The sequence below is a fragment of the Acipenser ruthenus genome, chromosome 2 (assembly GCF_902713425.1).
Source record: "Acipenser ruthenus chromosome 2, fAciRut3.2 maternal haplotype, whole genome shotgun sequence".
Lineage (NCBI taxonomy): Eukaryota > Metazoa > Chordata > Actinopteri > Acipenseriformes > Acipenseridae > Acipenser > Acipenser ruthenus.
The window spans coordinates 56114583-56131523 of record NC_081190.1 but is presented as its reverse complement, the minus strand read 5'-3'; the positions used below and the strand labels follow the sequence as shown (position 1 = coordinate 56131523).

The 16941-nt window shown below is 36.5% G+C and overlaps 1 protein-coding gene and 4 non-coding genes across 7 annotated transcripts in view; 1 reads left to right on the top strand and 4 right to left on the bottom strand.

Moving 5' to 3' along the window:
• Window positions 1-264: 264 nt before the first annotated feature.
• Window positions 265-379, bottom strand: LOC117409710 (small nucleolar RNA SNORA26). Its single transcript, XR_004545557.1, has one exon. It is a non-coding gene; the product is annotated as a small nucleolar RNA SNORA26 (small nucleolar RNA).
• A 1128-nt stretch (window positions 380-1507) lies between these two features.
• LOC117409708 (small nucleolar RNA SNORA26) lies at window positions 1508-1632 on the bottom strand. The gene has a single exon (XR_004661673.2). It is a non-coding gene; the product is annotated as a small nucleolar RNA SNORA26 (small nucleolar RNA).
• A 2356-nt stretch (window positions 1633-3988) lies between these two features.
• Window positions 3989-4106, bottom strand: LOC117409709 (small nucleolar RNA SNORA26). The gene has a single exon (XR_004545556.3). It is a non-coding gene; the product is annotated as a small nucleolar RNA SNORA26 (small nucleolar RNA).
• A 1557-nt stretch (window positions 4107-5663) lies between these two features.
• LOC117409705 (small nucleolar RNA SNORA26) lies at window positions 5664-5781 on the bottom strand. Its single transcript, XR_004545554.1, has one exon. It is a non-coding gene; the product is annotated as a small nucleolar RNA SNORA26 (small nucleolar RNA).
• Window positions 5782-10130: 4349 nt separating this feature from the next.
• LOC117408787 (ubiquitin carboxyl-terminal hydrolase 46-like) overlaps window positions 10131-16941 on the top strand; it is a 28636-nt gene continuing 21825 nt past the window's right edge. For 2 of the 3 annotated variants that reach the window (XM_058997553.1, XM_034014092.3), the window contains exons 1-2: window positions 10132-10629; window positions 15439-15519. In XM_058997553.1, coding sequence (XP_058853536.1) covers window positions 10594-10629; window positions 15439-15519 — 117 coding nt within the window. In that variant the 5' untranslated portion in view covers window positions 10132-10593. Of the gene's footprint in view, window positions 10630-15438; window positions 15520-16941 lie in introns of all 3 variants that reach the window. The other variant, XM_058997546.1, reaches the window with a different exon arrangement.

Genomic DNA, 16941 nt, shown 5'->3' with positions numbered 1-16941 from the left:
TTTCAGGCCCAAGGAATAAAACAGTAAATTTTGATTGGCAAAAACCTGCAACATGTGCTTCAATATTATATATGCACACTATATAAATCGTCTTTCCACACATGCTACATGTAAATTATGTTCTATATGATCACAAAACTGCTTTCCCTGAGGTATTGCTGTATTCTTGATCAGGCAGTAAATGAAATCTAGCCAGTTTAGCAAATTCCAAAACACCCCAGTGTGCAAGGTTTGCATACTTTAATTCCATGTTAGGGTATGAACATTTGTACCTTTCAACAGGATCCAAAAACGGGTTTAGCCCCTGCTTCAGGTTTATGAGAGAAATATTCTACCCCCATGTTGGCCACTCAAGGCACAGTCAGCCTTAAATGGGCAACGCTTTAAAAGGGGATAAAATACATTACACATCATACCTGACAGCCCGGCCTTGCGATACAAATCTTCTTATAACTGCACAAGGAAGATGCTGGGATATGTCATTCTTTATTACACCAAGAGAAAAATAAAATAGGTGGTTTGCACATTAGTCGTAATTGAAAGACATTTTTACAACTTAATTACACTGGGAGCAAGTTAAAAACAACCGTTGACAGCAGTCCTGTACTGCAGTCCAACCAGTTCTTGCTTGTATACCAAGTGTTATTTTCATTGGAGACAGCCAACATTTTCAGAGTAGTACTCATACTGCTTTTAATTTGGTTCTCTTTGAATTCCAGGTGGTTTTAGTGCGAGTGGGGTACATTTCTTCTACATTGCCTGTTTGCAGGTTCAACCTCTCAAACACTATTAAATACTCAATGTATATTCTCCAATATTCCCTTTAAAATTAACTTAATCCAAGTAGAAAGTCATACAAGTGGACCGTTTGTGGCATGATAACATTTGTACCTCCCGACAGGATCCAAAACAAGGGTTTCGCCTCCGTTTCAGGCTTATGAGACAACTAGGCCACTTAAAACACAAATCAGTCTAAAATGGGCAAAGCTTTAAAAGGGGATATGCATGCCACAAATCCACACAATAAAGTATATCATATCATCAAGTCAGGCTTTCATTAATTCTATGAAAGTCAATACGATCTCATACCTTCAGGCTAAGTTGCCTGTGGTGCACAAGTAAATCCCAAATGGTTCCTGAAAAACTTTAGAGAATTAGGCTACATTCAGTGTTTATTTTACAATATGTACAGCCAAAGCATGTGTATATAAAAGTGAATAGCACGTCCAGAGAATAAACATTTAAAACTACTGTTTAGGGTCCTTAGCCCAGAGCCATTTAAAAACCAAATATATCCACCCCCTCCCCACCCCGGCAGAATCTGACCACCACGTTAGGTTTTATGTGATTCACAGCAATACAGCACTGCTTACCTGTTAACACTCTTAAGAGCCATCTGAAAAATAAGAATAAAATCACAAATTTAAGTATTTTTGTCTTATACAAACATGTCTTAAACCATGATGGTGGCTGCAATAAAACCAGAGCAATGTAAAAATGCTGATTTATATGTACCTCCCGACAGGATCTAAAGCAGGGATTTAGCCTCTGCTTCAGGTTTATGAGAGAAATAGGAAATAGTCTACCCCTCTGTGTTTGCCACTTAAAACACAATTAGTCTTAAATGGGCAGTTTTAAAGGGACATGCATGCCATAAATTCACACAATAAGTAGCTCATACCTTCAAGTCAGGCTTTCTGGTTCATTCTCATAATACCAAACTTCACATTACTGTGCACACAAGATGCCACAGTCTCTATAAAAGTCGAGAAAAAGAAGGAATTACTCAAGAGCAGATGCAAAACTTACTATAAAGTAATTTCATATTACGTTTCCTTATAAAAATGTAATAAAAGGGGCCAAGAAATGTCTCTATATACACCCAGACTGATATTCTGAATTACTTGTCACAATTGCTTAGGGCAGGGGTGGCCAACCCTGGTCCTGGATAGCCACAGTCCAGCAGGTTTTATAGGTAACCATTAATCATCCATTTCTAAAGACTTGGAACAATTTCATTTTGATTAGTTAAGCAGTCATTTTTTTTCAATTTAAGTAGTAATTTTGTTCAATTAAGTAATTTAGAGATACTCTGGAACAAAAACCTGAAAGCTCTCATGGACCAGAGCTGATCACTCCTGATTTAATTGAGCAACATAACTTGCTAAATTGAATAGCAGCTTACATTCTTCAGAAATTGATGATTTAAGGGTTACCTATAAAACCTGCTGGATTGTGGCTCTCCAGGACCAGGGTTGGCCACTCCTGGCTTAGGGCTTTTCTAGCTTGATAAGCGGTTGTCAATATATGAAAACACAACTGTTTGCCTGCAAGGTCAAATCTAGATATTGCAACACATAAGCGCTTTATGAATAGTCAGCACTCAAATATCCATTACCCAGGTACACGTCAGTCACTTTTTACCACCCCTTGTATTAAGAATAAAATCAATCCCCATTATATTTATGCAACAAATTAATGCACTTACCACATGCGATTTCTGAATCCGTCACCAGTTTTATGATACAAAGCCCATCTCTTCAATGTTACAATCTATTTGAATATCGCGGGGTTTTTTTCTCTCTGTATGCCAAATCAGTCTGAAGCAGTTGCTATTAGATAGACAATAGATCTACCCGCTACCAAACCCCAGTCTTGACTGCTCATGATTATGCATGACAGTGGCAATTTCTTTAATTATATGTGTTGTATTTTACAGTAGTTTGCTTTATATTTTACTGTTTGCAGGGTTTTTTTTTGGCGGTAAATAGTGAGACCCCTGTAGTTACAAAGTGCTTCCTCCAGTTTCACCTGACGAAAATGCAAGCTACGGTAATGTAACAGTTAATCATTACAGTTTTAGTTACTGTTATGTATTTTTGTTAAATCTGCGACACCTTTAGTTGTTTTTATGGACTTTCACTTGCAAGCGAACTATGACATTAGGGCCTTATCGAGAACTATGTTCTGCAACTTTGAATACTGACTTTGAATACAATTTTTTTAATCTTTTGCTAAATTGCATTACCTTTTACATTGTATGCAGTTCTGCGCATGGGTAATGTTTTTATTTCATTTTGCTGTTGGGTCGTTAACGGGGATCTTAACATACTGCTACAATATGCATCAGCTTGTACTGTATTACAATCCAGGAATCATACCGTTCTGAATTAAAATACTTCTGTTGAAAATATAGTACTGTACCAACAAACCCAATACAGTACATCTAAATGGAAGCCTACTTATTTTAAAACACAGTCTTTTCAGATATGTATTTTTTATATTGTATCTTTGTGTTCCCTGAAAAAATGGTTAGAACGGGCCAAAATGAAAGACATGCGTCACACGCGTTTAACCATTACTGAAGTCAATTTTATAGGGTCGGATATGCGAGTGCTGACTGTATATTCATTCATCCCAAGGCATGTACATGCCATTTTATGGTTTAGAAATGCAGTTTAGGTCAAGCAATACCCTAGTCACCATATCTATATGAACCCAACAACTTGGTTTCAATAATAATAATAACATTTTATATATATATATATATATATATATATATATATATATATATATATATATATATATATATATATATATATATATATATGTATATATATATACACCCCCACTCGACCTCTCCGCTCCGCCTGCACTAGAAGACTGGCTCTACCTCCTCTACGCTCCCCTGCCTCCAGAGCCCGCTCCTTCTCCACCCTCGCTCCGCAGTGGTGGAACTGCCCAGTCCCTGACCACATTCCGGCGCCTCCTTAAGACTCACCTCTTCAGACAGCACCTGTAGAACTCCTCTGTTTTTCCCCTGGGACACTATCACCCTTCCTTAATTGCGTTTTATTTGCTCTTATCTGCCCCCTATTTTACTGCATTTAAATCCTGTACTTCAGAGTACTGTAATCTGCCAAGTGTTTAATCTGTAGTATTTTGTAGTTAATCATATCTTGATGTAACGTTTTAGTTTAACACATTTGTATGTGCCTCCTGACAGGATCCAAAACAGGGATTTAGTCTCTGCTTCAGGTTTATGAAAGAACTAGTCCACCCCCCTGTGTTGGCCACTTAAAACACAATCAGTCTTAAATGGGCAAAGCTTTAAAGAGGACATGCACGCCCCGAATTTACATGTGTACCTTTAAGTCAGTCTTTCCAGATCATCTTCATAATACCAACTTTCACATTATTCTGCACGATCCCCTGCATTGTATATCTCTATGATATGAAAGAAAATGATTAACAAAACAGCAGATGCAAAATTCCATGTAAAAATTTAAGTTTACTAGATTTTGAGCAGGGCAATTATTTCAAGCTGAAACATTTCAAATGCCATTTTACAAGAACTCCATTCCAGTCCAGGTTCTTCGTTGAAATGTGTTAAATCCCGCAAGTTTCAAAAGCTTTTCCCACTTAACGTTTCAATTTATTCTTCATTTCGGATAATAAACTAGGTTAAACACTGCCTGACTAAGAGGGTGTCTGTCCTTATTGGAGAATTGTGCAAGCAAGGCAGGTCATATGAGTGACATCCAATCTGAGAGGTCTCATTATTGATCACCTTTGTTGACACAGCTTAATCCAGGTGTATAATGTACTGAAATTGGTGGAATATTACAGTATTTGGGGCATATTTCAAATACACGCTACAGTAAAAGTCTGAATATTGGCAAATCTTAAGAATTAGTGGTAAATGTCAACATTTGGGCAGTAGTGTGGAGTAGTGGTTAGGGCTCTGGACTCTTGACCGGAGGGTTGTGGGTTCAATCCCCGGTGGGGGACACTGCTGCTGTACCCTTGAGCAAGGTACTTTACCTCGATTGCTCCAGTAAAAACCCAGCAGTATAAATGGGTAATTGTATGTAAAAAAATAATGTGATATCTGTATAAAGTGAAATAATGTATAATGTGATAACTTGTAACAATTGTAAGTCGCCCTGGATAAAGGTGTCTGCTAAGAAATAAATAATAATAATAAAAGTAAAGCAGTAAATGTCCAAAATAAACATGACAACACTTTACTTCGGATAATTACTGGTAAATCAAAAAAAAAAAAAAAAAAATAACCAAGTGGCTTTGGCTAATGAGCGAATGTCTTCCTAATCACTTTTGCACATGTAGTAGTATTATTATTATTATTATTATTATTATTATTATTATTATTATTATTATTATTTTCTTTGCAGACACCCTTATCCAGGGCGACTTACAATTGTTACAAGATATCACATTAGACACATTATTTCACATTATACAGATATCACATTATTATTTTACACACAATTACCCATTTATACAGTTGGGTTTTTACTGGAGCAATCTAGGTAAAGTACCTTATCCTTCAACACCATTGTGAATGGTTTTATACGCAAATGAATCAGAATGATGGGTCTACATAAGTGGATCACAATATTGTTCAGTACCATGTTAAACTAGTTTAAAAATTGTTCAGTTGTGCATTACTGCAAGTTCATTAATGATTGTTAATGGAAATGTGTATGCAGAAAAATACGTTGTTCGACATTAATGTTTATAATAGAAAGCGTATGCAGAAATATACTTGGACATTAATGATTAACTGGTAAATGTCTGTAAAGCAACCTATTTCTTCATAATTTCAGACAAGCCCCAATTATAATTTACAAAATCAAAAAATGTGTACCTCCCGACAGGATCCAAAGCAGGGGTTTAGCCTCTGCTTCAGGTTTATGAGAGAACTACTCTACCCCTCTGTGTTGGCCACTCAGGGCACAGTCAGCCTTAAATGGGCAAAGATTTAAGGGGAAATCATTCAATACAGATGTGTGCAGTCCAGGAATGAGCAAGCTGTAGTCTCAAAGAAAAGTAATAAAAGCGGCCGTATAATACACGCAGAACACTCACAGTATTTATCACCACTCAGCCAACAGACATAGTAATTTTACTGATACCTTTACACAGATTTGTGGTTTTCTGGCGCTTGCATTCTGAAGCATTCAAGAGTGTTCCAATTTCTTTCTCTTGTACAGTCTGTAAAACATACAAATTATTCATAAAATCCAACATGACAGATGGCAGAAATATGTAGCAAACTTGGTTGGATGGGATCTCTATCCAACATTTAACATTAGATATGAATGCTCTGATGCTACAATGGTATTAAGTTACCTTTCACACCAATATGGCAAAGCATGTTAGTTCTTTCAATGACAGGATACCTCTGTTCAATTCTACTATGGTTTGTTAAAATATTTTCTCTGAAATGTACACTTCCAGCAGCATAGTCAACTACAAAATTTGCATATCACAAGTGGCAAATGAGGGCCCCTCTGCAGTCTTGCACATTGAGGTGTATTCAGAAAACTAGTTTAACTAAGTTTAGAACGCAGGGCCTGTCCTCAAGTATAAGTATACAGTAAATCAAATACATTATTAGTTTTGCTGTGAACTGGGGAATATACGTTAGGACCCCAAGCTGAAATACGATCCCATCGGTTTGGGTTTAATTGACATTTGTGTGGGCTAGGGCCCGGGTTGTCTTGCAAATTACCCCATTGTGACACAGACAATTCATTTTAACCGATCTGAAGATCAACCCTTCATGTTAAAATGATAGTACTTTGAATGACCAATCTAAGATTTCATTTGCTTGGTTTATTTTTTCCGCCATCTTTGAATCTTGTCTGCCAAAAACTGTTGCATTTCAATGGTTTTGCTCCGAACTTAAAGTACTGTACATCCTTAATTACTGTATAAGAACCTGTTGCTGAGTATTTCAACCTTCACATATCTTAACTTTAGCTCTAGTATACAAAATATGTAATAGTGATAAGTATGTTTGCATCCTCAATTTGCCTATAAAATAATTCACAATGGTGTGGAAGGCCACTGTATTCCAAATACGTAGTAGTTTGATGAAAAATAACTCTGTTAAATGCAAATTAAATCATTGGTACAGCCATGTTAGCAATTTCATAAATGTGTTAAGGCGATTATAAAGACTTTCCGCCATTAGCCAACGGCACTTGGTAGAGATTTAAGTAAATATCCTAAAGTAAAGCGTTCTCGTGTTTATTTCAGACATTTATCAGTAAACTGAAATTTGCCAATATTCTAACTTTTACCATAACATATGTACACACAAGCCATCATGTGCCAGGCTACATCAACCAATGGTAGACGTGATGTAGCAGGGCCTGTGGCCTCCATGCATACTTTTTATGCATGTGTGAATTGTGTGCACATAATGTAGGCCTATATACTGTTTTGTTTAACAACTTATATGGAGTATCAATATAAACATCAATATAACACAAGTCACGTTTTTGGGCGGAATGGGTGAAAACCTTAGGCTCAGATATATACAACTTATTTGAATGGCAAGTAACAGGACTACCTGGATCTAACATATACAAACAATCCTATTTATCCAACTAAGAAGGCTTCTACTGTACTTTCTTTAATAACAGAAACTTGATAAATTAATAAAATGTGTTTCTTTTTTAGGCAAATAGGCTACGTGGTGTAAGCCAGTGAGCACGATGTCTATGTACCCCGCTCAGCTACTAGTAAACGATTTAATTACATCTAAAAACTAACTTTGTTGTGGTATTTACTAGGAGTTTTTAATTCTGAATCCACATTACCAACATGTACAGCTTATCGTGTACTTAAATTTCATAATTCATACCCCAAATTATTTCAGTAACAGCATAGTCTGGTACTGTTTGCAGAAATAGTTTACAAAACCTATCAGCTCACTGTAGTGTCCAATATAAATCACGAAAAATATTTCGAATCTGACAATAAAGTTTTTGAGCAAGAGCAATCTATACCTACTACCAGTTTTCCCTGTCGAGAATAAGAACGAGTAGAGCATGCTGGGAGTTATATGCGAGACACTTTCAACTCTTGCTTCTTAAAGGTATAGCTCAACTTTAATTGAACCTATACAGTTGTAAAATTCAGCAACTTTGTTATTCTATATACTGTATATATTGTATAAATAAGCAGCTACATTGGTACTGCCATGTTTATTTTCACATTAATAGCTAAAAACAGAAAAAGAAAAACAGTAACCAAGATTGGACAGTTTATCAGTGTCTCTCTATCCATCTTCCCCAGTCAGTCTGCGTTACCTTACTTCACACATAAACTGAATAGGTACAAGGAAGCAACATATTGTGTATAGTTAGGGGTTTTAATCATTATTATTCATGAACATTTTAAAACAAATTGAATTTTTTCCCTTTGAATTGAGTTTTCAGTAAACTAAAAGTGGCTAATTAAATTAATAAATACATTTCAAATGTGAATAATAATAATAATAATAATAATAATAATAATAATAATAATAATAATAATAATAATAATAATAATAATAGTAATAATAATAATAATAATAATAATAATAATTTTTGTTGCAACCATATACACAAAAAATAAGTCAATTAAAAAAAAAATTAAAGAAATGACCAGCCGCATAAATAAATATGGCTATCTTCAAAAGGGGCTAATATAAATGGTTGTGGAGGGGCAGTACATATGTCTTCAGCTGCTAAGGTTTCGTTGAATGTTTAAACAATATTTCAATTGCATGATCCTAAGACTGTATTAAATAGTATGATGCTATAAAACTGGGAAGTAACAGTCTTTTGGACTTTCATCACAATCACAAATTCCATTGGCACATAGATGCACTTTTTAATATTACTTGCCTTTGCACAGTGTAACTTATACTGCTATTACACTGTGTAGTGCTGTGGCTCAAGATGCTACCCTCAGGAAGGGAGAATCAGAAACAGTTAACAAACAGGAGCAATAAATAAACAAATAAGGCACAAGGGCCAAAACACATTAGATTCCTGAATTAGATCTTACTGTGTGTTAGGAATTTTAAAATGTTTCTCTGGTAAAGCCAGAAAACGTACAAAAAAGTGTTGCCATGGAGACGCCCTTGAATTTATATCCTTTTATTGTTAACAAACTCCGCTGAGAAACACATTAATCACACACCCGCACACACAGCATAACTGTCCTTTCTACACTATAAGCTTTCAAAAAAGTTCAAATCATTGTTTAGCACTATTATATTTATACCGTTTCCAAAACAATCGCTTGACATTCAGTTGTATGTTTGCAATATTAATAAACACTGTCATAATGGTTTTCCTGTTACACTTATAAGGACTTGCAGTCTGGTTTGGTTGGGAAGTTACTCACCCTTCAGCCAAACAACAGTAAACACTGGCCCAGTAATTTTTATTTTCTATTCGTAAAGCTGATATTTAAATTTCAAGGAAACTTAAGTCACCTCTGTGGTGTATAAAATCAAAACATATCAGTGAATCAGGAAATCTTTGAAAAAAGACCCTTTTATGTTTTTAATGTTTTTTAATGTCACATATTAAATGATGCACATACAGTATATAATATATACAGTACACACAATAGATATTCACCATAAAATACAATCCAATTCACCATCACAGATTGCTTACATGGTCTGAACAAAAGGCAATTTGCAATCTATTGTGACTAACCAAACAGTGAAAGCTATGTCTTTCAATACATTATTTGTACACACAAATGGTATTTTACCTAATACTGTAAACTTGTCAACTGCTGAACTACCCCAAGTTTAACCTTCCAATTATTCCTCACATTTACTTAACGTAAACTCATCAAAAACGTAACTGGCTAGGTAAATGTGGTTATTTAGTAATAAACTATCTATCTAAACACATACACACACACACACACACACACAGTAGATGGATATAATGTAGGGATCCATAGATGTTTAATAGAATATAAAATTTGATAGTATTTAGAATTCCATGTTGTTTTCACAAAAGCGCTGGGGAACTGGATTTCAAAGTATACATTCTGGTCATTTAAATAAATATTGCAAATATCTAATAGGTCTACATTATAACGAGAGTAGGGGCTTATAAACTACTGGTAACTGGGTTTTTGATTTCTATAATATTAAATCAACGAAAATAACACCAAACAAATCAATTCCCCGACTCTGCAACATTTATGTGATTTTAACAGTTTAAAAGGTGAAACAGCTGCTCTGGTGTCACGTTGATTGGTCAGGAACAAGGACGCACGGCCCCTTTCTGCCTTCTGATTAGTGGGGTTGCGCTGTCTCTCAAGCTGCCCGCAGCAGTATCTTTGCACAGCTGCAATAAAGACTGGACAGAACCGACCTTCCCCTATGGGCGGGGTGTATTCTTTATAGCATTAGCGGTTACAGTTTATCGTGTTACCTGCGACCATTGATGTTTACTAACCATGCGCCTAGTATTTTAAAGAAACCGAGCGGCATTTTACAGTAAACATGGATTGAGCTGGGCGCTAGTCTATTGATTTATATTGCTCTCTCTGCCTGCCATTTGCACACATTATTATCTTCATACATACAGCGAGTTGTTTTGCTCTCAGTTGCCAGGACTGTGTTGCTGTTCTGCGGGCTGGGGATTGCAGTGCAGCCCCTGGCTGCGAACGAAATCTCTCCATCATACCAAGATCCTCCTGCTTTTTATATTATCATGTTTATTTTATAAAGATGGCGGTGTGGGGGACCCTGTAAACTAAATGACTGTCAGAAATATCGCCTCCATTTGTAACATGGTAAGTAAACGATGTTATGCAGACGGGACAATCCTATGCACTGTAATGTCATGATGTCGAAAGCTGGCCAGGGGTGACCGGATAGAGATGGTCGTTGCTTTGCTTAATGTTTGGTGTCATCATCATATAAGTGATGCCAATGAAACTAACAACGCACAGGCCGTAGGAAATGTTGACATTCAATTGCATTTTTGTGTGATGCTCCAACTGACTATTTATTCATAGCCACTCAGTAAATATTACCCGTTTTTCTTCTTTTGATTTTTAACTTGCATTCGTGTTTTTGTAATGTAACGTTTTGTCGTCAATTTTCCGTTCAAGTGATTTTACTTGTTTTGTTGAACATCAATTAAGGCTGTGTAGGAAAAAAAAAAGGATAATCTGTACTAGCATAGAGCAAACTCGCAGAAGTCTTCAACCCCTTTCACACTGGCACTCCTACCCAGGTCATAGTCCTGCTTAGTGTGACCATGTGCCTACCCAGGTCAGCAGCAACCAGTCTCAGGATGTGGGTCTACATCGGTGGTGCACAAGGCGGTCCTGGGGGGCCGGTGTCCCTGCAGGTTTTTATTTCAACTGCACCCTAAAGTACTTTATTGGACCTTATTAGAAGCTTAATTGGCCCAATTAACTAATTTAGGGTATGGTTAGAACAAAAACCAGGAGGGACACCAGCCCTCCATGACCTGAGTTGTGCACCACTGGTCGACACACTTTGACTGGGTTGAGCATGACAAATGCATGATGGGCATTCCTAAGCGGACGCAGTAACAAACAGCCACGCCTGTGTGCAGGTTTCACTTCCGCAATGAACATTTCTCTTTATTTAGCTATATTTTTGTTGATTGAGACACAGCATGAGCCAGATTGCAGCAGGGATGAAGAAACTATTCAATCCACAAAAGGTTGGATGGAAGCACCTGTAACAAGCTGCTTCTGGGGCACTGCATACACACATTTACTTGCTGCTGTCACCCAGTTTGATCCTGCTTCTTCAAACAGCAGTGTAAAGTTGTTTAGCTGGCCCGTGTGACACCCGTGTAGAGCATGCCAGTGTGAAAGGGGCGTTAGGTTTCAGAACCACCTTCATCTTCAGATGATCAGGCGTTTGAGCATGAAAAACACCTAGAACAGTAACTCGACAGACTCAAATGAGACCTATTCACGAGCTGGTAAGTGCAGATTTAGCAGGTGCCTCATATCTCAAATTTCTGGCACCTGGTCATTTTAAAGTCTGAATGTCCCTGCTCAGTCCCCACAGACCATGTTCAGACCAAATGCCCCACCATTGCAGAAACCCATTTATTGGTTTAAGTAAAAAAAAAAAAAAAAGTCCCATCAGCTTTGGTTGTAAATGGATGATGCTTGTGGTTCTACTCCACTTGTGAGTCGGTTACTTGTGATTATAGACTCCTGTTAATACATTCTTGTTGTACAATGTACATTTTCAGGAAGTGTACTCTGACCTCAAACATACATGGAACAAGAAACTGAGTCATGTCATTATAATGACTGAGTTTCAAGTAATGTTTAAAACCATTAAAGTAAGAAATGTGAAGGTGGAAGTGGTAGAGATGGTTCAAAAAATTTGCCACAAGCAATGAAAGACCCAATTGTCCTCTCAGAACTTTTGAATGTTAAGTTGATTTTTATGAACAAATTGACCCTGTGTTTTTGTGCTTTTTGGACATGTTTCAAGCCCAAGTAAGACAAAGCTAATTTCTGGCAACTTCTTGGCAAGTTTTCAAGCAGGTTGCTGAAATCAAGATTTTTCTAGATATTGTGGTTTTAACTATTCATATGGTGAAAATTGCTTGTTGCCTACAAACCGTTACTTTGTTAATTGCTAGAAATAAGCATTGTGGTGTTACACAGGCTTAATAATCACAGCCATATGATTCAGGCATTGTCATCTTTCATCAGGGAAAAGCAGTGTATTTCTGAGCTGGTGACATTTGTATATTATTATACTAGTGCTTCAGTCCTCTGTTGAACAGATAAACACAAAATCATTCTGTTTCTGATAAGGTAGATTTCCTGTTCTTTCAGAGTTGTGTAACAAGCAGATATGAATAAGTAATGGTTGTAGTTATCTGATTTGGCCAAATGTACAGTGTAATATAATTTATTTTGCAAGCTTTAAATATATAATAATGAGAAGGGAGAGGATATTTATAAAATGTATATAAAACCAGCAGTCTGTCAGTCTCATTACAGTATAGGCTACTCAATGCAGCATGAAAGATCTGTAGGAAATTACGAGTTTTATAATAAGTTTGGGGAAAATTCAAGAGAGTGATCTTGTTCAACACGAGGACCTAAAAAGGATAGACTTGCATCTTTCTTGCATTTTAAAATAATATATATATATATATATATATATATATATATATATATATATATATATATATATATATATATATATATATATATATATTTGCCCAAACGAACACCACAGCATTTTTTCTGTGGACTATGCAACAATAAAACAATAAAACAGTGGCTTGTGTAGGCCAATACATTTCTATATGACACTATGGTACTTTAGTAATATAGAAACACTAAATTGTATATGTATACATATTGGTACTATAGTCACTTCAAGACAATTGTGGCAAAAGTGGGGTGCAGTGTAATTGCAATTGTAGTCTGGGTAATATAATAATGCTTTTGCAAAATGCCATTTACTTGAGAGTATAGTATAAGCAAAGCTGCACTTCAGCACTGTGGATATGTAAAAATAATGTCAAACTGCGGGAGGCTACTTGCTGATCACCATGGCAACTTTATTATCCTCAAGAAGAGGTAGACTGGAAATGCTTGTATGTAAAGTATGTCACACTTGCATTTGCTGTTGGTCTCATGGAAGTCAGGTGTGCAAACAGAGCTTTTTCTAATCTCATAGGTTTGCTTGGGAATCTTTTGCATTAATTTTGCATAGATATTTAATGTAGGCTGCTGAGTATCACCAAGTAGCTAGACTACCCAAGTATTATTATTTTAGGCTTCATTTGACTTTGAAATATATATGGTGCAAAGACCCACCTAAACAAGTAATACTTAATGGTGTTATATATCCTTAGCTGCTGACATGCTATACCACATGTAGACATAATGGGGTATCTACAAAATAGAGGAGTTGCTTGAATTATAAATGAGGTTAATGGTACCACAGTGGTAGCAACATGGTTTGCTTAGCTGTAGCCTTGTTCTGTCATATAACTGAATATAGCTGCAGCTGACCCAGTCACCTGACTGCTGGGTATTGTGAAATGGTTCACTACACTTGGTTTTCTGTTTTAGTGCTCATGCTCTGAGCATTCTGTACAGTAATTCAGGTTTTAAGAATAATTTGGAAGGTCACAGAACATTTACCGTACAGTGACCACATCTTGAAATCAGTTTATAGTTTAAATAGAGGCTCTTGAATTAATCAAGATCTTCAATTTTATAATACAGTAAACAATGTTGTATGCCAGCTAGATCTCCTGGCAGGAGAGGTACAGGGACAAGAATGGAAATGCGGTCCAAGGGGGTTTTATGGAGTCACTGGGTAAGTTGGGGCTACTCCTGGATGTACGTAGTAGTAGTCCTAGTAGTAGCAGCATGAACATGGCATAGGCCAGTACAGGGTTATATCTAGTAATTTACAGGAGTCTAAAGATTTTTCAAAGTAGCTGTGGATGTCCATTTCTAGTTTTAGTGTTTGTAATACTTTCTTTTTTTCATTGTAAACTGTTTTCAAGAAAGTGCTTGATAAAAGACACAGATGAACAATTAAAATGGCAGTTTAGCAGTTGACTGCTTTAGTATGCAAACAGGTTACTGTTTATTTTATTTTATTTAAGCAGTATGTTTTCATTAATTACATTTTAATGTATGTAGGTAAACCAACACTGAGAGTTGTTTCACAAAGTGCTAGTTCAGCCTGACAAATTTTACAGTTCAACAGAGCGCAAATAAATGAGGGAGAGAGAGAGAAAATAAAAAAGGACACGCTGAACAGTAAAATTACAGTAGGCCTGTCAAATGTGATGAATGGCACTGATTGACTACATCTTGCTTTCTTTGCAGCAAGTTACTGGATTCAGTGTCAGAGTCCATGAGTATATACTGAAAATATTCCCAATACAAATCCTGTCAGTGCCTTTGCTTTTCCTCAGTTCTTGCTATAATGTGATATTGAAAGTGTTCACAAAGTTTTTTATTTATTTATTTATGTATTTATTATTATTATTATTATTTATTTCTTGGCAACTGACATGCATCCATTGCGTTAATACCCTGAGACATTTTTCAAGCGGCATTCTTGTTTTGCACCTTTTTTTGATATATACATCCTGCTAATTTAAATTTCTATCGAAAGAAAAGAAGAAAGAAGAAGAATGATCTGCTCTTGATATGTATAGTCCTGTTGCTAGGGTTATATCTATAGTGCTGGAAGCACCCTTTTTGGTGACTGGCTTGACAGAAATCTTCAGCGCTCCTAGATTGGTAGTTGGTTGAAGCAATGCAGTGACATTCCAACTGGAGAGAATGAAAAAAAAATTGCCTATTGGAAATATGTGTGTGATAAGGACTTGTGCTTGAAGAGCTAATTCAGTATAAACGTTGGATTATGTTTGGTTGAATCCATCTTTCTCTGCTAATGCGCTTCAATGCTGGAAGTGATATTCAATTATTGGTTATAGATTGCTGTACAAAAGTGAAATTTGATTATACCCCCTATAAACTTTACTGTGAATGGGTTTTAACATTGCAATTACCAGTACCTTGTAGTCTGAAATACTTCATTGTGTTTTCTTGCAGGGCACCAATGCCTCTGCTCTGGAAAAAGACATTGGTCAAGAGCAGTTTCCAATCAATGAACACTACTTCGGATTGGTTAATGTAAGTAACCTCATTTAGCTTACACTGTTTATTATTTAGCTAGTGCTGGTAGAGCAATAGTTTTTTAACAGTACAAAATCAGTGGGTTAACTGTTAATTTAAGCAATACAACGTAAACTTATTGTGAACAAACCTATTTAAAATAGGCTTTGAATCTTAAATATCCAATTTTAAATCTGTTAATTGTTGTGTTTCACTATGTACAAAAATTCGGTGACTTTGCAATGACCCAAAACAGTGACCCTTACTGTATCGCCATAGAAGTCTAGAGGCAGCCTGTTATACAGTCGCTATCGTTTTGAGGGGGTGTGACGGGGTGTGCCTATTCATTTATGTATGCATATATTATTTGTTGTATTATTATTATTAGTAGTAGTAGTAGTATTATTATGAGTGTGTGTATTGTGTGTGCGGACGGACGAAAGCCGTCCGACAATATTAGTTGTTATTATAGAGACCGGCGAAAGGCCGGTCTCATAAAGGGTAGCTGGCGTGGATGGGGTTAAATCCCCATCCCGATAAAGCCCATAGGAATGTGGCTGGAGCCTTAAGGTAATTGTTTAATGGGCTCCAGCCACAGTATAAGGCGATTAAGAACGAATGCTACCGGCCAGCGAACAAGGTACTCGTTGTTATAGAATAGTCTTACAGTTTTGTGTTTGTTTTACTTTGGCCCATGTGCCCTTTTGTTTGTGTGTTTTGTTTAAATCTTTGCTTTATTATTTAATAAAGATATGGCTGCAGCCGTTTTAGCCCGTACCGTCAGTCTGTTTTGTGCTGCTTCCTGTACCTGACGTCACCACCCACACACACCAGTCAGGCCACCTGTGACAGGGGGGAATAAAATGGAAGTCTTTGTGCAGCTGGTAAACAAAAATGGTCTTAATGATTCCATGCAGTATTACAGTGCTACAAAATACTAACTTCTAATGAAAAGTGCAACAAAAAAAACATGTGAAGTTCCCAATGTAAATTGCCTGAGTGTTCCTTTAGAGCTTCAAATATCTTTATGCTTCTAAATGCAAATCTATGGAGCAAAGTAAAGGAAGCTACAGTGGTGTATATTTCAAACGCTAGTCCCAAAGATGGTCTTGCTGAAGTATTAATAAGTAACACTTATGAGGTACTGTAATTCTGTCTGGCAGTAGGTTTTATCTGGTGTAGTGTTTGTATTTTGTGCGGTTTGTAGTTTCATTTTTTGTTAGTGCTCTACTTTAAGACATCTGCAATATAATAAGGAATGAAAATGCACTTCTGTTTGGCGCCAATTATTAGGGTTCTTTTGAGAATGGAGTTTGGAAAGACTTGAAAATGGCACCTGGACCAAATGTTCAACTCTGTGGCCATGGTGTGGTGGCTGTTCCAAACATAACTTCCCACACATTGTTTCAGAAAAGTATATGCAGAGCAGTGCCAGATAGG